Raw genomic sequence first — 20,321 nt, forward strand, 5'->3', positions numbered from 1 at the left:
GGTGACAACTGCCAAGAAAGGAAGTAATTATTTTCTTTCATTACAGTGTATTTTTACTGTGTCACACATATAAACAGTAGGAATGAATGCAGGAGCTTCACTGAAATGGTCCATAACATTTTCTATGGCTTTGTGCAATCACCAATTCAAATCTGAACACCCACATAATTTTTCTTTTCAAACACTCAACCCACCCACAAGAGGCAAATATTTGTAGGGTTCTTTTATTGAGATGATGTCAGTCTGGAAACAGATGGACAGACAAGAGGAAGGGGAAATACACATTCAGTTAATAGGAGCAATGAATCCTATCAGTCATGTCCACAAGGCAGTTTGCTACACACTGTGAGATGCTGTCAGAGTGTGCCTGGAGCATCCCAAAGCATCTGAACCTTGTCAGTGCTGTGGCACAAACAGGATTGGAAGAATCCACAAACTGAACCCTGGGAGAAGAGTGCCTGTGGATTTCCAGGGAAACATCCCATATAACATATAAAAATGTCTGGCCTGGTGGTGGGTGTTAGATGGGGATGCTTTGCTCGAGATTTTCTAATTGTTCTTCGAAAAATTTAATCTGCTCTTCGAGGTCCTTCTGTTCAATCAGCAAGGAGGTCTTGACTTGAACAAAGTGCTGATAATCCTGGAGCTGCTGCTCTGTCAGGTATTTGGCAAGGATTCCAGAGACCACACGTTCTCTCCTGTCCAGATTCTCCTTCAGGTCCTTTGCATCTTCCCGCTGTCGAGACAACAGCTTGTGCCGTTCATTCAGCGATTGCTGGTGGAATCAAAGAACAAAGCAGCACACCATGAGAACCCATCACTCCTGGCAGGCTCTATTTCTTCATTTGGAAGCCACAGTCAATTTAATTTAATTACTTCCTCTTGTGGGCTTTGTGTTCCACCTGAGTTTTTTCTCAATTGAATTACTCATTCTTGTGGCTTGTAAGGTAGAGACACAGTAAATGCCATCAAGGCCCATTTCTCCTATGTTGCCCTCATGAAAAAAAATCAATATTAACATTCTGGTCACTTTAAAGTATCCTGTAACAATCTTCATTCAATTAGAAGCTCTTTAAGGTATGTATTTTTGTGTTTTGTGTGTTGCATGTGGCCAGAGTGCCACTATCATATTAAAAAGATAGAGTAGCTTCTATTAAAAGGTGCATGTTTATGCCAAGATGATTTTTTGCCCTTTCTTTTATCTACCTTTTATATACTTTTTACATATCCTCAGTACTCTTAGCATGCATACTTGTAATTCCTCAAGTCTGATAATTTAGCATAGTCCTGGTATTCTGTTAAGCCAAGATACCAAACACCCTGGAGGCCTCACAGCTGGAGGTGGGAAAACCCTACACTATCTTGGGAAACCAAGGTCCTCTCTAGACATACCCTGGAAACTAAGATTTAGCCTCAGGGGGAATTCCTCAGGATGGAGGGAGATCACACTATTCCTCCAAGCCTCTCATTGGGCACCTTTGTTAGATATGCTAATTTGTAAGGTCTATAAATTGTATATGCCATCTACCATGTGTGTGCATTGCAGTGCATTCCACTTTAGCAAAGTGGGGCACCATAAAGATCCTTTTTAAATACCAAAGTAAGAACCCTTTATCCCTTAACTGTGTCTGGCTCTCAATTTTTTAAGACTACAGAAACGCATCAGTGTGATAAAATAACTGTGATGTAGACAGTATCAAAGGCTTCTTTTAAAGAGTTGGGCCTTGCTTGTTCTACAGGATTTTTGTACGTTTCACCTTTACCTAATTCTCATTCAGCTGCAATAATTTTCATGGGGATTCCACTGTTGGAAAATGTTCTGTTTCAGGACAGTGTCCATAAATAGAGCACAGAGCAATGGTCACTACTGACACCCTAAAAATGTAGTAAAAGATTGAGACTGCTGTTTTTGCTGACATGAGGGCAAATGCATCCAGTGGGAGATGTCTGTTAAAAACGTTGGCACTTAACCAAGACTTTACCAGGCATTTTATTCAAATATTTGAATAAATTATTTAAATGTGTTTCCTATGAAGAACTTAAATGTAATGCCAGAGAAACAACACCCTTCCTGCCTACCATAAAGTGAAAGTAAGCATGAAATACTGCTTAAAATTATTCACATTAACACAACTGACATTTTGGAAGAGGTGAATCCTGGCTCTCTGTGTCACACTGCATGAGAGAACCTTTTTAGTGCTATTCTGTGTGTGAACTATGATGAACCTCCAGAGATACAGGTCAGCAGCAACACAGCTCCAAAAAATCCCAGTTTTTCTAACTCTATGCTTTTCCAATTTCCAAAAAAGAGATAACAGCAGGTATTGTGTTGATAAAAAACATGTCTAAGAGCAATAAGCATAGCAGGGAAACATAATTCCTGGGATAAATTTGGCTTTTCTTCTTCAGCAAAAAGGAGACTTTGCAAGAGTTGAAATTATTTCCTGGTGAATGAGACAAATCTTCACTTTCCATCAAAGCTGGCTAGTTGAGTTAAACTACAGTGAGCTTTATCTCAAGTTATGAGCACACCTTCCTGCTCACTAGGACAAACCCATTCAGTGAAATATGATTTCAAAGGCAGTAATTAATTAAATTATCAGTGGAGAAATAAATCCACAAAAAGCACAGGTTTGGAGCTACTCTCCAGGGAGCAGCCCAAGGCTCCAAAGGCCACCCCTCTGGCTTGGAGCCTCTCAAGGTTTTGCTGCTGGCCCCCAGCTGCAGGCTCTCTCTGCACTGTACCCTGCTCCTCACCAAGGACCTGCTCTGCTCTGCTCTGCTGGGGACATGGCCCGTGCTGGGACACAAAGAATTCCCACCTAGGGAGAAGAGAACCAAACCAATTCAGCAGCTCTGCTGTCTCTCACCTTCTCCTCAGGCTCCGTGCTGCCATCCACCCTGCTGAGGGCGTTCTGGACGCGGGCCAGGCGGCTGGACAAGCAGAGCAAGAGGCTCAGCACCTTCTCCAGGTCCCCGATGAACATCAGGTAGCGCTCGAACTCCTTGGGCTTGCACAGCTCCCGCAGCAGCACCTCCAGCTCCTCGCCCCACTTGGCACATTCCCTGACTTCCAGGAGAACCAGCTCCTGCTCCTCCCACAGCGCCTGCAGCCTGCATTGGAGACTGGCCATGAGTTCCAGCTGCAAAAACAACAACAAAAAAAATCACAGAAGCTGTTACTGCCAGAGAGAATCCGTATCAGTTCTACAGAATGGATTTTCTTCTCATCGTCTTTGCCAATTTTTTTTTTTACTTTTAAAATAATTTTAAGCTACAGGAAAGAAAAAAATGGGAAAAAAAAAACCAACCCAGCAGTATTTTCTAAGCTGTACTTAATTCTCAAACTCTGAAAAGCAAATTACTGGTAATCACCTTAGGTGGTGATATATTCTCTGGCTCAGAGAGCTTCCAATCAGTCAGAAGGGAACTGCAATAAAGATTACAACATGATTACACACAGTTGTTGTTCTAAGACATGAGCATGAAGTCCCAGCTCTGCACCAAGCTTTGGAAGAACTGATTGGAATTTCACTTATCATATGCACAGAAAAAGTCAGCTCCATGGGCAATTCAAGCAGGCCACGGTGCCTGGGTAGAAAAATAATCAGAGGAGGCTTTTTCACAGGGAAATTATATGGAAAAAGGCCTCAAGACCTGAGCGGGAGCACACCATCAGCTCTTTGGAAGCTGCACAGTGCCACCATGAATGGGGGCACAGTTAGACAGCAGGCAATGTGCACAGCAGGAGGAGCCTCAGGAAGGCAGATTGCCATTACCTGAGATGGAGCATGGCCAGGGGAAAAGCCCACCTAACTATGCAAGGCTACATAATCACCCTTCCAAGCTCCATACTTCTGTCACTGTCCAGCTGTGCCCCCCATTCTCTGCATGTATGGAATTAATTGGACACTGGAACGTGCAGAAGCTGCTGCCAGCTCTCAAAGTAAAGAATATTTCTTATTTAGGCTGCCAGTTCTAATTTATTTTACAGATTTTGAGATTAGATTTGACTGTTAAATTGGGAGTTTGCTGCTGCTGCACAGGAGCTAGCTGTGCAAGGAAACCTTTAATGATGATAGATGAGAGATCTGAGTCAAATCAGGCAGGATTTAAATACCACCACTTATGATCAATATGCCAATTTGCCAGGACTTCACCTACTGGCAAAAATTCATTCAAAGTTGCCTGTGAAATATCCATAGTAATAATGACACGAATAAGAATTTCTTTGTCATGATGGAAAAACAGTGGTTCTTGTGAAGGTCATTTACATACCTTCTTAGATGTGATGTCATCTAGCTCATTTGTGCTCTCTCTGTTCCTCTTCAGGACTTGGTTTCTCATAGAGGCAGGATCTTTGCTCCTTTGCTTGGTTTCATGCTCAGATTTTGGACATTCTTCTGGTCCATCTCCATGACTTTTCCTGCTATTGGAACAGAAAATAAATACCCAAAGCAAACACAGTTTTCTTCACAAATACTGAATTAATGGTTTTATCCATCTTGACTTCAGGATCACTCTCCTCTCTTCTCACCACAGGAGATCTTCTAATTGTCTAGAAGATAGAGAGCTAAAGATTTGCAGCCTAGGTCTGTCACAATCCCTTTAATAAGGAACCACTGGACCACTTTTCTTCCATGATATACTGCATCCCTCAGACATTTCTTGATATGTAAATCAGAAAGCTATGTGTTTTCTAATGAAACAAAAATGAAACAATGTGCTCAAATTCATCTTACTACTACCATACTAGTATGTATAGTATCTCTACATTAAATAGACCGAAGTGCTAGATAATTGGTTTTGCCTACTTACTCATTCTCCTGCACACGCTGTGCCTTTCCCCTTTTCCTGCGTGATTTATCCAGCATGGAAATGTTAACAGGAAACAAACCCTCCATCAGGTCCAAAGCAGTTTTTCTAAGAGGATGAGGCATGAGAATGTCCACCAGGGAGCTGTCTTTGGCAATGATCTCCATAGCAAGCTCCTGGTACCTCTGCTCCTGAGAAGTCTGCAGCCTCCTTTGGGGCAGGTGTGTGTCCCTCTCCAGGGGAACATCATCATGGTTGCTGTGCATGGATGTTTCCTGGGCAAGGAGACCTTTGGCTGCATGTTTGTGTCCTTGGTGAGGCTCAGCTGGTGCTGCATGGAGATCCATTCCCTGCTCTGGAGAAGCTGCAGGCTGCTGCTCTGGATGCTGGAGTGCAGCATTCCCACCCAGAGACTGAGTTCTGCATTCCTCCTCCACTCGAGCACTCTCCTTGCTTCCACCTTTTGGGACAGGAAGGGGGGTTTCAGGAGTTTGCTCCTTTTTATCCTGGCCACACACATGTCCAGTTGTGTCACTATGTTCATGATTCTTGGGTCCATCTTCCTCAGCATCACGGAAACTGTAAGGAAGAAGACAGTTCCTTTTATTTGAGACATTCCCTCTTATAACAGATTTTTTTAAAACCGTTTAAGAGCTATGATCAAATGTTTCTGATATTATGGTTCTGTCTGGAACTTTCAATTACTTTTATGCTAACCTGCTAAACTAGGAAATATAAGAAAAAAATTAATTTCTTTTTTTCCATAAGCCATTCAAGTCTCTAGAAACCACTGGAATATTTTTGAAAGAGTGGGAATTCTTTTACTACAAAAGTCAACATCATTGCCTTGCTGAGACAGATTTCAGATGTTTATCTCCCTTGATGCTCCTAAAACTAGCAAAGCAAATTTGGAGAGTTAAAACACAAACTTCCTAGTTAGTGATGTGCAAATGGCACAGCTTTTTTTTTCCTTTGAAGAAACACACCAAAATCCCCTATTGCAACAATCCTGACCGCACATATTCTCCAGGAGTGGGCATCTCCGAGCTGCTGGAAATGCTGTTTTCTCCAGGCTCGGATGAGGGAGCTGTGATCCCAGCGATCTGATGGAGCAGGGACAGCTGCTCAGGAGCACTTCCCGCGGTGGAAGCGATTTTAAAGGCTGAATATTTGAATATTCCCGTATGGACAACGAAGGGTTCCCAGAGCGAAGGCGGGAGCAGCGCTGGGGTCCCACCCTCGGGACACGGGCTGCGGCCAGCACAGCCCCCAGCCTTACCTGGGGCAGCTCCCGCAGCGCCGGCCCGGTGCTGCTGCACCTCTGGCACATCTGCACGCGTCCTGCAAGGGAAAACAGCACACTGGGGCACTTAGGCAGCTGCTTAATGTTCTCCCCTGTTTGTTACCCCCAGAAAGGGAAGCTGATGGTAGAGCTCCAAGTAGGTTCACTGAGGTTTGAGCTTTTCTGTTTGTTTGTGTGTCACATTCATATTTTCTGAAAAATCCCTTCGCCCAGGATTTTTCTCCTGGGAAGCTGAGAAGCCTCAGAGAAAAAGGACAACAATTACTATCTCATTTGCTTCTCCTCTGTTTTACTGCTTTGGAATGTGTTTGGACATTGTTTACCAACAGGTGATTGTTTCATTGGATTCTGCTGTGAGTTGATTTGACTCAATGGCCAATCAGCCAAGCGTCAGGACTCTGGAAAGAGTCACGAGTTTTCATTATTATCTTTTTAGCCTTCTGTAAGTATCCTTTCTGTATTCTTTAGTATAGTTTAGCATAGTATTCTTTAATATAATATAGTACCATAAAATAATATATTAGCTTTCTGAGAATATGGAGTCAGATTCACCATTCCTTCCCGCCATGAGGGACCCCGCAAATACAATATTTGTGGGGGTTTTTTTTTGGTAGTTTTTTGTTTGGTTGTTGTTGGTTTTTTTTCTAGGGGGAATGGTTTGGGGTTTGTTAGTTGTTTGTTTTTTTTAATCTTTGGGGATGTTTTTGTCTATCTCTTTTTTATTAATTAAATTGCTATTACGCTCTTCCTAGGTAGCACTGATATTTTCCCCCTAGAAAACAAAAAAACAGCTGTCAACAAAGGATACTTCTACTCTCATAACAATTCAGAAATTCAGCATTGGTGGAAATTTGTCAGTCACTTCAGTAGGTTAATTTTAGTGGCATGTTTAATTATTTATTTATTGGTCCTTTATCTTCTATATTCTCCTTAACAATATTGACAGCTACTCTCTTTCAAATTCATGAGCCAAAAAAGGTAGGTGATTTATAAAATTCTCCCTGGAATGACCTTTTTTGGGACTGCTAGAGCACAAACAGCCTCATTCTGCATACAGCATGTGTTCCCTGCAAATGCATCTTCAAGTGCCAGTGTCCCTCTTGACCTTCTTTATGCCCCCTTCAGGTACTGGTGTCTTACCTGTGTGGAAGAAGAAGTGGATTTTGATCTCTCAGGAACTCTCCCAGTTGCAGAACCCCCTGTCTGTGGGAGACTTTCAGCTGATGGACACTTGCTGGTACAGCTGCTGTCCCCTTGGTTGGGATCACACCTGCTGCTCACCTTCAGTGGGGGAGCAAAAGGCAAAGGAGGAGAAACATCTGGTGATTTTTGTTCAGAGAGAAGTTGGCAGAAAACCTCATCATTTTTCACCTTCCTGCTTCCATTTGGGTTGGAAATGTGGCCAGGAGGACCTTTGGGATTCGACAGCCTCTCCTGCAGGGGTGGCTTATGCAGTGGGAGGTGTTGTGACCCCCCTGGCCTTTGACTGATCTTTCGTTCCATGTATTTGATCAGTGCACTGTGCTGGATTTGTTTCAGCTCTGTCCTGGAGACACTTGAACTGGAAAATGCCTTTCCTCTGTTCTCCAGATCCCTCCTCCTGGATGCCACTGTACTTTGCCCAGTGGTTTCATCCCTAACGTGACCCCACAATACTTCCTTATCCATTAGGTGATTGAGCTTCTCAGGCTCAGAGTAGCAGAGTTTCTTTTGCTCATGGGTTACCCTTTTCCTTCTCCCTGCATCACCTTTTTGTGGCCTCCTTATTTCTTCATTTCTATTGAAACTTTCCAAGGATTCTAGATGAGGAGGGGAGCAAGGAACAGGTTTGGCATCCTCACTTGCACTGGATAAGGAGAAAGACCGAAGGTGTTCAATTGATGGCCTTTTAGAGGATTTCTGTCTCAGTCTGACAGGCAAACTCATCTGTAAGTCTTTTCTTTTAAAAGAGGTTTCTTTGAGAACCTTTTTCTGAGCCATTTTAAGTTTCTCTATGTAGTCATTCTGGAAACTCTCTTCTGTGAATGAGGCAGGACTCCTCAAAATGAGATCTTTGTTCTGAAGCTGGAGATCATCAGCACTGCGCTGATGGTGGTGGCTGCTCCTCTGAAGCTGATGGCCTTCTCTTTGCATCTCTAGACAGTGTGCTGAGGCAGCATAGCTGCTTGATGGAATTTCCTTTGGTGAGCCCTTCGAGTCCTGGTTGGGGTGCAGGACATTGGTGGTTTTCCCCGCAGACAGATAGTAAAGCATGGGAGTTGCCTGCCTGGTTATTTGTTCACCAGCATGGTCCTGCCGAAGCTGTCTTGAGAGCTGTGTTTGAAACACAGGCTGCTGTTTCTGAACAGGAGCTTCCTCTTGTTCCAGACACCTGCTGAGGTCAGGACTGCTGTTGTTACCCTGGTTTCCTTTCTGGACCTCACGTAATGATTGAGATGTGGACTCTTCCTTTGGTCTGAAAAAAGCCATTTGGCTTATGCCATCGCAGCCCTGCTTCCTTCCCTGATCCAGCTCCTCACACTGAGAGTGCCCCACTCCCACAGCATTGCAGCTGCAGGACAGTGGTGATCTCTGCACTTTGTTTTGCTGGTTTGGGACTGGTTCCCTAATATTGCTCATAATTTTTCCTTCAGAATCATTGCACTGATTTTTGTCTGCATAACTGTTCAGCTTCCTGGGAGAATTTTTATTTAGAAGAGCATTCTCCATGTACTTTAATTCCGAGCTGTCCTCAAACACATCCTGATCCGTGTCTGAATGCCACTCAGCATGGACTGGGCCCTGAGCACAGGGCAGGGACTCTTTCCTCTGGCTGGGCCCTGGCACAGTGCTTGGCAGAGCTGCTTCTCTGGCACCTGCCTTACACACACCCCTGGGACACTGTTTGACTTCCTGTGTATCATTAACAGCACTGGGGTTGGAATGTGCTTGGTGATAGGATTTGGAGTTCATCTCTTTGGGAATTTTGTTACCATGACCTGAATTATACGCAGAAAGTATTTTGGGAACATTTGCCACAGAGTCTGTCTTTAAATATTCTTGGAAAATGAAAGAAGAGGGTCTCCTGAAAATGTGTGGATTGCTTCTCTTTGTAGGTTGTCGTGATAGGTTCCACTCTGCGTTTTCCTCTGTCTTTAATGGCTGAACTTTTGATACCTTTGTAAAATCAGAAGAAAGGCCCTTGTTTTCCAGAGGCTTTTCCCTAGGAGGCCCTACATCTTGCTCTGTAAGTGCATCCCAGTGCTGACTCCAGGGTCCATCCCTGTCTGCGGGCTGGCGGTGCTGCACAGCAGGAGCTGCCTGCCCTGCAGAGCCCTGTCTGTCTCCTGCCTTGTCCCAGTGCCTGTGAGTGGTGTCACAGCTCTCGCGGCGCGAGGGAGGGCACAGCAGAGGTGCTGCCAGGGCTGGAGGGCCCTGATTTGAACTCCTCTGGGCAGGAGCAATCCCACAGCCATGGGAGCTGCTCAGCTCTGGTGCCGTGTACGGCTGGGGGGATCTGAGGGCAGAGTGGGCAGCACTGAGATTATAAATTCCTGTCACATATTCTGAGTCCATGTACGGGGCCTGCTCTGGAGGAACACAGATGTATTCACCATGGCACGGTGGTGTGGGGTTCTCTGGGATGTTTGAGCCTCCTGAGAAAGAGCTGTAAGCAGAGTCTGCCCTTCGAGGGAGATGCAAGAGATGGTCCATGCTGCTGACTGACTTCACTGACAAAAGGTGATCATTTTCAGGAGAGGCCACAGGCTCTAGCAGCTTCCCAGTCCTGCCACCCTGCCTGTGAGTCCATCTTTCGATCTCATTCCCAGCTGAAGTCATGTTGTAGTATTTCCAGAAATCCAAGTCTGATTAGAAGTCCACAACCGAGTTGTTAGAAATGAACATTTTTCTCTACAGTTACATTCCAATAATATCTAGAGGATCCTAAAAAGAAAGAGAAATGTGTGAAAAAGACACAGTGGGAGGATTCTCCTGGCACATCTTGGAAAACCTTTCCCAGTGTCCTAGAAAAAGGTGCTTGAGACTGACAGAGCATCTTGATGAGACATTCTGCTGTCAGTCCCAAGTCACAGATTTTAAAATATAGCCAGATATTTATGGCTGCAGCTCAAAACTCCCCTGCAAACCCCCAAATGGACTAGGAAAAAGCACCAGCATAGAGTTCACATATGACAAATACAGAGGTTTTGCAGTCTGGAAAACAGCCTGTGTTTATCAGCAGCACTTGACAGTTGCTCTCTGATTGCTGTGCATGATGCCCATAGGTTCAGTTTAACAAATGGATCTCCACAAGCAGCAACCCAAGGGGCCAAGAGAAGACAAGCAGGAGATTCCACACCAGCAGCCTGACCCTCTCAGCCACCTCTGCCAGCTTCAAACCCCCTGAGCTGCTCCAGGCAGCAGGAGCCCCAAATAACAGACTGAACCTGGCACCAGAGTGGTGCTTACCAGCAGCCTTGTTTAGTCATTCTCATTTAAACCAGCTCTAGAAATGGATTAGTTATTAAAAGAAAGCAAACAAACAATCTTGAAAAGCTTCATCATCAAGCTGCTCCAGTAAAAGGCCTTCTGAGGAGACACAAACTGTGTCCAGATCCCTCCAGAATATTACATGTTTGATTTATTCATAAAGGTGGAACTCACCAGACACTAATCTGCCATTCCCAATATCATATTTCTGTGGTGGAACCTCAAAAAGCTGGCAGAAAGAGAGGTTTCAGGGTGATGTTTCTCCTTAATAAAAAAAATAAAAATCACATTCCTGCCTTGTTTCAAAGACAGTCCTGGTATCATTCATTTTGAGCCAAAGGAAGGGATGGATAGGAGCCAAAATACACAAGTTAATCTATAAATGAAACTTGGACTGGTGGGGCACACTATATAAATTAACTAGTTTCTGGGAAATGAAAACAGCCTAACATCACAAAGTGGTAATTTGCCTGCTGTTTTTTTTGTTGGATTTTTTTTTTTTTTTTTGCCTGGGTGTTTGTCTTGTTTTTTAACATTTTAGTAAGAAACCAACTCAAGGATGTTTGGAGTTCTCTCCCTTTTCACAGATGATTTAAAACACAGCTGTGAAATTTAATTGTCTGTCTGTGAATAACAGGGTCACAAAGGAAATAGGAAGCATCAGTGGCTGGCGATGCCATTTCCCATCCTTTCCACCACGGTGTGTTGAGGAATTTAAAGAAACAAAAACCTTAGATACTTGGTGAAAGGAAAACCTTGGATTTTCTGAAACCACTGATGAAAAAAATCATTGAATGATTGCAATGACACTCAGTGCAGACGGGGAGGGTACCACGGTGTATCCCACTGCAGCTCCATTTCCTAGGGGTGCCCTGGAGGTCTGGCCCAGGGCAGTGACCCCTGGGAGAGCTCAGCAGGACCTGGAGGTGCTGTGGGGGCACAGGATCAAACCCCATGGGAGCCACATTGCACAGGAGATCCAGAAGATAGATTGCTCTGTCATTCTTATCTCCCTTTTTTAATTAAATTTTTCTCCCAGTGGAACCTCTCCAAGCAGCTCTTGCTGTAAACAGATGGAGCCAAGTCCTTGTCTGGGATGTGCTGGCACAGTTCCATGGAAGTTCATGGAGCTACCCTGATTTACAGTGAGAATTTGGCTCTAACTTTTCACAGCAATGTCTGGAATCCAAGAAACTGTTGTGATTTAGTTCATGTCTATCAATGGAAGTGCTCTCCTGGTTTCCTATACCAGTCATTCTCAAGATCTCCTTTCCCCCATTGTTTCAAGCTCCTCATTGGATTTACAGTGAAGTTGGCAATACAGAGAAGAATTTTTGACTCAGGATTTGATGATGACACCAGAAGTAGTAGGAAATGCCATTTCAGTACCTTAGAAGACTGAGGTAAGAAGCTCTGACTGATACTGAAACACACCTTGGGGAAAACTTGTCTTATTTCTTTTGAAAAGGATATTTCTTAAAGCCCTGGCAGCAGAATCGTTTCTCGCAATGTGTTCAAAGAACTGTGTGGAAACTGCCCTCTCTTTGCCATGTAAGAGAAAATCATGAATATCCTTAAAACTCAGCTGACATGAGCAATGATTATTGCTCTCATGGGGAGGTGGTAGAGCTCCCTCGGGGACCGTGCAGCCCCTGGGTCTCAGATACATTCTGGCAAGGCTGGAATACAATGTGCCATTCCAGACCCACTTGCAAAACTTGCATTGTAAACACTTGAAAGCAAGAAGAAAAATGTTAAAGTGTAGCAGAACCAAAACCAGTGAAAGATGAAGGGAAGTGTAGTAACAGTGTAAGTATGCAGGAAGTATATCCACTCCATGCCCAAGGAAGAAATAAAGCCACTATCAACCTATTACATTCCAAAGTTGTTTGCTTGTTGTTTTTTGTTGTTAAAAACAGAGACTAACTTAACTTCCATCCACATCAACCTGTTCTGTTCTAGGGAAAGGTGATTTGCATTGCACAATCTTGAATTCTTTGCAATCAACTCAGTATGCCAAAGCCTCATGTCTGGCAAATTAACTGCACAGAGAAAACCTAGTGGCTCCAAACCACAGTCAGTGAACAACTTACCTGTCTTATAAGGGCAAGATTTATTATAATTACAGTTTGGTCTTGTTTGACCTCATTTAGAGTTTGCCAGGTGCCATAATTGATTTGTAACTCACCTGCAGTGTTCTACAATGCTTGCCCAAACAAATCATCACCCACTAGACACAGAAGTATTCTCTCTGTGATTTGCCCTCAAAACCCGGGAAAAATGGTCCCTGCCACATAACACAGTCTGCAATAATTTGTGGACTTGTGGAGCTCCCTTGAAGTGACCAACACAATCTTTGCATCACAGAAGCAAGAATGAGAATTTTCCTTAATAAACACAATCAGAGTTCAAACCTACCTAGCTCTCTTGTTGTGTAATTGCCCTTCTTATACAGATGGCCCCATGAAAATAAAGGGGAAACCCACAGCTGTTGATCTGGATCAAACTACAGCACATAAGTGTTCTCCAGAAGAGAACAAGTGTGCAAAACACAAAGCAAACACCTTGACAACCTACCAATATTATGTCATTTTAGTGGATGACCTGTTCCTTATCAAAGGGTAAACACTGGATGTAAATATTAACTGAAATTCTTCACATTCCAGTCTGTTGCACAGGCTGCAGCACCTGACCCATCTGCTCCCCAGACCCTGAGATCTTATTGCTACCAAGGATCACCTGAGAGACTCTTGCTTTAGCAGGTGATCCTCCTGGCTTTCCCATGGCAGAAATCCTGGGGAAATCAGGTGCAGAATCCTGGGGAAGTCAGGTGCAGTCTCTGGCACCCCAGCAGCCTTCAGCAGGTCATCAGCTGGTGATCTAGCACAGGTTCCCAGGTCTCCATCCAGGTCTTCCTGGACAGAAAGCCATGCCCCTGCACAACAGGGATCTATTCTCTGAGACATGAGATGTCTGGAAATAAGAGCTGCTTCTTTGACCAGACTCTGAAATATCCAGAAATTCCAGACAAATGTCTGAAGTCTTCAGATTCCATCACTTTGACATGAATGTTGAAATGGTGAGAGAAATTGAAGGAGACTACATGCAGGAAAGTGTGGCTGGCATACCTTTGTGCCCAGCATGACTGAAAGTCTCTATTTCTCTCTTTCTCTGCCTTTTCTTTTTAATAGATACTTTCCCATTATTATTATTTTTATAGCCTATAATAAACAATTTTATCCCCTTGGGCTTTCAACTTTAGATTTCTAACAGGAAGGCAAACATAGCAGATTATGTTGCCTTTGAAAAAAACACACTTTCTGCTAATCTGTATTATTTTGCTAGGAATTCTGAAGACTCTAATCTCTGTTTTTCTCATTTAGTGCAATTTCCAGAACTATTGTGCAGGTAGGTAATGGTCACCAAGGATACTGTACATTCACACCCAAGGACAAAACCTCACATTTGGTTTCCAGGTCCTGGGGAAGGCTCAGCCTGCTACTGGGAGCCAGGGAAGTCAAAGTGTCACACAGTCCCAAAAGAGAGCCTAAGTGGGATTTAGAGAGGCTTATGCTTTGTGTGCACAGAAATAAATTTCACCATGGTTTGAGGAATGTAAACATTTCCAGTAAAACCCATGGATACTTGAGGCTTCTGGAGCTATCTAAGCGTTATGAGAAATTTAGAGAAGGATGAAAGTAATAATAATAATAATAATAATAATAATAATAATAATAATAATAATAGTAATAAAATGCATCTGAGTGTCCCCTTTTTTTGTGTAGGGGCACAGACAAACCTTCCTGAACCCCCTCACCCTGCTAGGCCAGGCTCTCTGAGGAGGAAGAGATCCCTTGTGACCAGCATGGGAGCTTTGCTGGAGCCACAGTACCAGAATGGGTCCATCCCACACCTCCCTGGCCCCACTTCCAAAGGGATGCCATTCCAGTGATGGACAGGAACATTGGGGATCTGCCTGACATGCCTGTGGGGTGATGAAAAGCTGTGGCCCAAATAAACTGCTTTTGGAGGTGAGAACTGTGGCCCAGTCTCTGGCCAAGGAATTAATGAGGAAGATCAGGTTTGGCAATGCTTCACAGCCCCGTGAGAGACCTTTTCTGAGCACCCAGCAGAGTCTGACCTTTTAATCAGAGCAGTCACCCACTACATACCTCTCCATTGTCCTTGAATTCCCTGACTTTCCTTATTCAGCCTCAAAGATTTCTTTCGGTTTCCATCAGCATTAGTCTCTATTCTATTAAACACCAAACACTTACTCTGTAAGTGCTTCTCAGAAAATGATTTTGCCAGAAATCAAGAGTTTCATCCCAAATGTATGCATTTCTTCCTAACCACTTCCATTTCATCCCTTTTAATGTCATCATATTTTCCCTTATTTCTTTTGTAAATCTAATCAAGTTCATTTTATGCCATAAACTTAGCCCCATTGTTTTTACAGGCTACAAAAACACCATAAGAGCATTAAAATTACAGATTCTAAAGCACTAAAAATCAAAAAGAAAAAAAAATCCAATTACACTGTTGATTTTTAAACATGTCTTTAGAATTCCTATATATATTATTAAATTAACTAATTAACAGAATAGAATTTAATTAACATCTATAATAAAGATGTTTTCTCATTTCTACCATGCTGACTGCTTCCCAGCAAGGCTGTCCCAGAAATATCAGAGAAAAATAAAATTCTCATAGTCCGCCTGACCTACTCCTGGCTGCTTCCCACAGCTTAGGCAGCAAGTCAAGCTCACAAGAGAAGAAACTGGCCTTTAAATAGGGCTATTCCAGTTCAACATCTCCTTCCACTGACGTGGTTTTTGTTCAGACTCCTACGAGTTGGTAGCTGGTTAGCAACCTGTGCAAGAACAGTTTTAAAAACATGTTCATAATTGTCTATAATTAGAAAAACCCAAGTGCTTATTACAGGCAGCTTCACCAGCTGCCCCACACCCCACACCCAGTGTATTCCCAGCACTGCCTGGATCAGAATTTGGCTTTTCCAGCTTTATCAGAGCTCTGGGAGAGCTGATGCTCACTCAAACTCACTAGAGAGAGTTGGCTGGCTGGGACATGTCATGAAGTCATCTTATCTTTGAGGAATTGTGGTTTTCTGGCACCTACCTATGCTTTATTCTAATATAAAACTATTCTCAGCAGCTGTATGGATGGCTCTGTAATTGCAGTCCAAGAGTCCTTGCCAGAACAACACTGCAGATTCCAATTTCTATATGCTGTAGTTATGTTTTCCACAGACAAACCTGCAATGAGAACAAACATTCCTGCTGCAGCTCCAGTTTTAGGCAAGGACGGATCCAGAGGCACTGACTGGGGAAGGAGCAGTGTCCAGTTCACCTTAATGAAGTGGGATTTATACATATATCTATATCTATATCTATATCTATATCTATATCTATCTATATCTATATATCTTCTATGTATATAAATATATGTGTTTATATAATTTAAATTATGGCTTTGGATGGATCAAAAAGTTAATTCTCTGGTCCTTTAATGTACAAAGAAGCTTTTTTGCTGAACTTTTCAAGCTTTAGACTGTGTGCTGTGAACTTCATGAAGGTAAAGAAATGCACTCTCTTCACTACATTCCCAAAGTCATTTCCATCTAGGAAGTACCAGGTAAAATATGGGACAGAGAATCCCACCAGACCTTCCCAGAGCAGAGGGTGACGTGGTCAAGCTGGCTCACCTGGATTATCCCTGAGAACAGGAGAGCACAGGAATCAGCTGGTGGTACCTGGAAAACTTCCCAGCACTGAACACAGGTGAGGAGGAGACTGGAGCCATGAGAGAAACAGAGAGAAAGCAAGCACAGGGGGGGAAGTGCAGCTTCATCCACCAAAACAATCTCCCTGAACCTCAGAGTGTATCTTACAAACTTCAATTCTATTCTGCCACACCAGTAGGACTCTGCCTTACCATGAAATCATTTGAGTCCCACAGCAGGAGCAGAACTCAGGCCTCTCACCTTCTCAGCACTCCTCCTAACTACAAATTAATTTTTAAAATACCTTACTACCCTCAGGAAATCATGTAACATTTCCAGTCTTTCATAGCAGCAGTCTAAAATATAACTGGCAAACAATATTAGTGCTTCTATTTTCTTGTCTATAAATCAAGGATTATGAAGTCATATCAATTAATGTGGTATTTTAAAAAAGCCATTAGCTCTTTCTTATTTTGACATAGGAGACAGAAACTATTCCTTTGCAGAGCATGTCTGCTTTCAGACTAATTCATCCAGATGTTAAATACAGTTATGCCTGCCTTTGGGCTGGGGCAGACAGTAATGCAGTATCCAGTCACTACAGAACATTCCACTGGAACAAGAGGAAACCACCAAATATACACAAGAAATAATACATTAGACTGCTCTGGTCCTTTGGCAAATATTGCATTCCAGTATTTTCCCATAACTATTGTTTGGGCAGAATTCATTAGTGTTCATGCTTAATCTCACTAAACATAGCTCTGGTCTCCACAACAAAAAATGAAAACCTGGATTAGTAGTTAAAAATAATCTGGACATATCCAATAGTTACATTAGAGCAGGTTCAGTGGTGGGGTGGGGGTGGCTCAGAATTAGAAAATCAGAAAATGCAGAAATCAAACCCTTGGTCTGCACAGAGCATCACAGAATCACAGAATGGTTGGGTTGGAAGGGCCCTTAAGAATCCCCCTGTTCTACCCCCTGCCCTGGGCAGGGACACCTTCCCCTATCCCAGGGTGCTCCAAGCCCCATCCCGCCTGGGCCTGGACACTTCCAGGGATGGGGCAGCCACAGCTGCTCTGGGCACCCTGTGCCAGGGCCTCAGCACCTCACAGGAAAGAATTTCTTCTCAGTATCTAAACTAAACCCACCCTCCTTCAGCCTTCCTCCAGACAGGCTGCAAGACTGGCAGGAGATGGCAGAGGAAAAATGCTGGGGGAAGCAAAATTTAATTCAGTTCTGGGAAAAGGCAGCACTCAGAGGTGTTGTGAGGGACTTTCCCTGAGCAGGTGAGTGCAGCACAGGTGCTCACCTCTGCTAACAGGTGAGTCACTCAGAGAGCAGGGGCAGTTCCTGTGAGAGGGTCTGCGGGGTGCACACAAGCAAGGGACCACGGGATTTCCTGTCTGGAGCACTTCATACCACCTAGTCCCCTCCAAACAGAAAGGTGTGAGCTTTTGCAGATCCTCCTTTCTGTATTTAACCCATTCTACAGAAGTTCCCCTCCGAGTTCCTAAATCAGTCCTCTGTAACCTGCATTTCACCATTAGCCACAAACATTGCTTGTGCTGGGGAATCATCAAGTACATTTTGTATCAAAGTAGCTATTTCATCTATGAAAATGCCTACTTGACAGTCCCTTTACCTGACCCATTTAACACAGACCTAGATTTTATTTATTCTAAAAACCCCACATAATCTGCACACTCAAGATTAGAGCAGAGCTCCTGTGACTGTATTAGACTCAGGTGACACTCCAGAATGTCCATGTCCACAGCAGGGATGTGACTGGTCCCTTACACACTACAATACACTGATAATTTCAGCATTTTAAAGATTATTTTTCTGTTACAAATTCAATTCTGTCCTCAATTATTTGGTTACATTCCCTATGAAAATGCCACCTTTCACAGTCAGAGACCCCGAGGACAAGCATTGAAGCTCTGGTGGCCTGGCGCAACCATGTGTGCCCAAGACAGCTTCCAGCCCCGAGTTAAACATTTCAAAATGTGGTTTTAATATCTTCCAACAGACATCCTGCCCCATTCTCTGTTCCCAGGCTGGCTGATACAGAGGGTGCCTCAGGTGGGAGCACGTGGACTTTGGCAGCAGATGCCCCTGCGAGCCGAGTCAGCCCTCGGTGGGGTAAAGGACTGGCAGAGAACACAGCCCCTGCACAGCTGAGTGCCAACATTTCTGCTCTCAGCACCACCCAGCTCGTGCCTGGCCCTGGATGGGCTGATGCACCAGGTCTAGGTCATCCCTCCCCAGCAGGACCACGGGCTCTGCCTGCCCCAGGTGCCCAGCTGGGATGGCACACTCCTCTTTTGCTGAGACCCCCAAACCCGCTGTGAGCGGTGCCACAGTGCCAGGAGCACCCAGACTGGCACCTGTGCCACCTGTGCCACAAGGCACGGCCAGGGGCGGCTCGGGCACCCAAACCACAGATCACACAAACTGCACCAAGCCCTGGGAGGGCCAAGGACACGTGTGGTGTCCCCCAGCTGCTCAAGGGACCCTGCGAGGGGAAAGGAAAATCTGCTTGTCAGGAGAGACGAGTGACACCATGCCCTGTGGCACTCAAAGGTCTGCAGCTGGGATCTCACTGAATCCCTCCCCAAACACAGGCACTTAGCCACAGGCTAAGGAGCAGCTACTCAGACCATGGATCAGCAGAATTGTGTTCTCCAGACTTACAGCAAACACAATATAAACACCAAAGTAACCAGAATGTTCTTTTCATTCTTTTCTTGCACAAAGCAAATACCCAAACAGACAGCACAGCAACTGCTGAAGGCAATATGTACCAGGTACAGGCATCTACCACACACACACACACAGGCAGACATACACAGACACACACAGAGATGTTGTTTGGTTTTGTTACAATCACAGAACTACAAAATGCTTTGGGTTAGAAGGTACCTTAAAGATCATTCAGTTCTTAAAGCTCGTCCAGCTCCCCGCTGGCTGCCATGGGCAGGGACACCTTGCACACACCAGGATGCCTGTCAGCTCCAGCTGGATGTTCCCAGTGAGGACACACAGTGCCCATTTTCTACCTCCAATATTCCCTTTATAAAACAGAAGGCAGCGCTCTGGTCCCAGTCCCAGCTGTGCCCGCAGCGATCTCACAGCCAGTAAGGCAGAGCCTGAGCAGGGCACAGCCTGTGAGCTCTCCACACACTCTGGGTGCCAGAGGCCATTCCCATCCCTCACCCTGCAGGGCACAACCTGGGCCATTCCCATCCCTCACCTGAGCAGAGCACAGCCTGTCTCCACACACTCCGGCTGTCAGAGGCCATTCCATCCCTCACCTGAGCAGGGCACAGCCTGCCGAGCTCTCCACACATTCCAGGTGCCAGAGGCCATTCCCATCCCTCACCCTGCAGGGCACAGCCTGCCGAGCTCTCCACACACTCCGGGTGCCAGAGGCCATTCCCATCCCTCACCCTGCAGGGCACAGCCTGGGCCATTCCCATCCCTCACCCTGCAGGGCACAGCCAGCCGAGCTCCCCACACGCTCGGCCGCCCCCATCTCTCTCTCACCTGTCCCCGCAGGCCCGGGCCGTGCCGGGGGAGGCTGCCGGCCGTGCCGGGTGCCAGCGGCAGGCACTGCCCGCTCTGTGGGCACAGCGGTGACAGAGCAGGAGCAGCAGCGGCCCGGCCCGGCCCGGGCTCTTGCATTATCTCCCGGTCAATCATTAACCACGGCGCTGCTCCCGCCGAGCCCTTGGCTGGCCGCCACCCCTCCCACGTGGGCACCGCTGAAAAATTCCATGGAAATGCTGCCAAGGCCACAGGGGAGAGGCCAGGGGAGCCTCTCCACCCAGGGCACTCCTGCGATCCCACCGGGTGTCCCCGCTCCAGCAGCATCCCCTCTGTCCCCAGCCTCAGGTCACCGCTCACGGGCCAAGGGCCCTTGCTCTGGGGCAGCTGAGAAGCACTGCTAGACAAAAACGAATTAAATCCAACTGAAAGTAGTTA

The 20,321-nt window shown here is 45.1% G+C and overlaps 1 protein-coding gene across 10 annotated transcripts; it reads right to left on the bottom strand.

Annotated features, from left to right (window-relative positions):
* Positions 1–210: 210 nt before the first annotated feature.
* On the bottom strand, positions 211–19,933 carry LOC135279942 (protein Shroom1-like). 10 transcript variants are annotated; one of them, XM_064387527.1, is made up of 12 exons: positions 19,884–19,933; positions 19,260–19,408; positions 16,314–16,401; positions 15,728–15,864; positions 13,328–15,461; positions 10,763–10,852; positions 7,259–10,042; positions 6,095–6,156; positions 4,819–5,394; positions 4,279–4,429; positions 2,871–3,143; positions 211–775 (listed from the first exon to the last, which is right to left on the bottom strand). In XM_064387527.1, the coding sequence occupies exons 7-12, from the start codon at positions 9,935–9,937 to the stop codon at positions 521–523; spliced, it is 3,996 nt and encodes a 1,331-aa protein (XP_064243597.1). In that variant the 5' UTR covers positions 9,938–10,042; positions 10,763–10,852; positions 13,328–15,461; positions 15,728–15,864; positions 16,314–16,401; positions 19,260–19,408; positions 19,884–19,933; the 3' UTR covers positions 211–520. The 10 variants fall into 10 exon arrangements, with proteins under 10 accessions (XP_064243597.1, XP_064243598.1, XP_064243605.1 ...); XM_064387528.1 differs by lacking the exon at positions 19,884–19,933 and having other exon boundaries at positions 19,260–19,459; XM_064387535.1 differs by lacking the exons at positions 19,260–19,408; positions 19,884–19,933 and having other exon boundaries at positions 4,279–4,426; positions 16,314–18,452.
* Positions 19,934–20,321: the final 388 nt, after the last annotated feature.

The sequence above is a fragment of the Passer domesticus genome, chromosome 13, assembly GCF_036417665.1.
Source record: "Passer domesticus isolate bPasDom1 chromosome 13, bPasDom1.hap1, whole genome shotgun sequence".
In the NCBI taxonomy this organism is placed as follows: Eukaryota; Metazoa; Chordata; class Aves; order Passeriformes; family Passeridae; genus Passer; species Passer domesticus.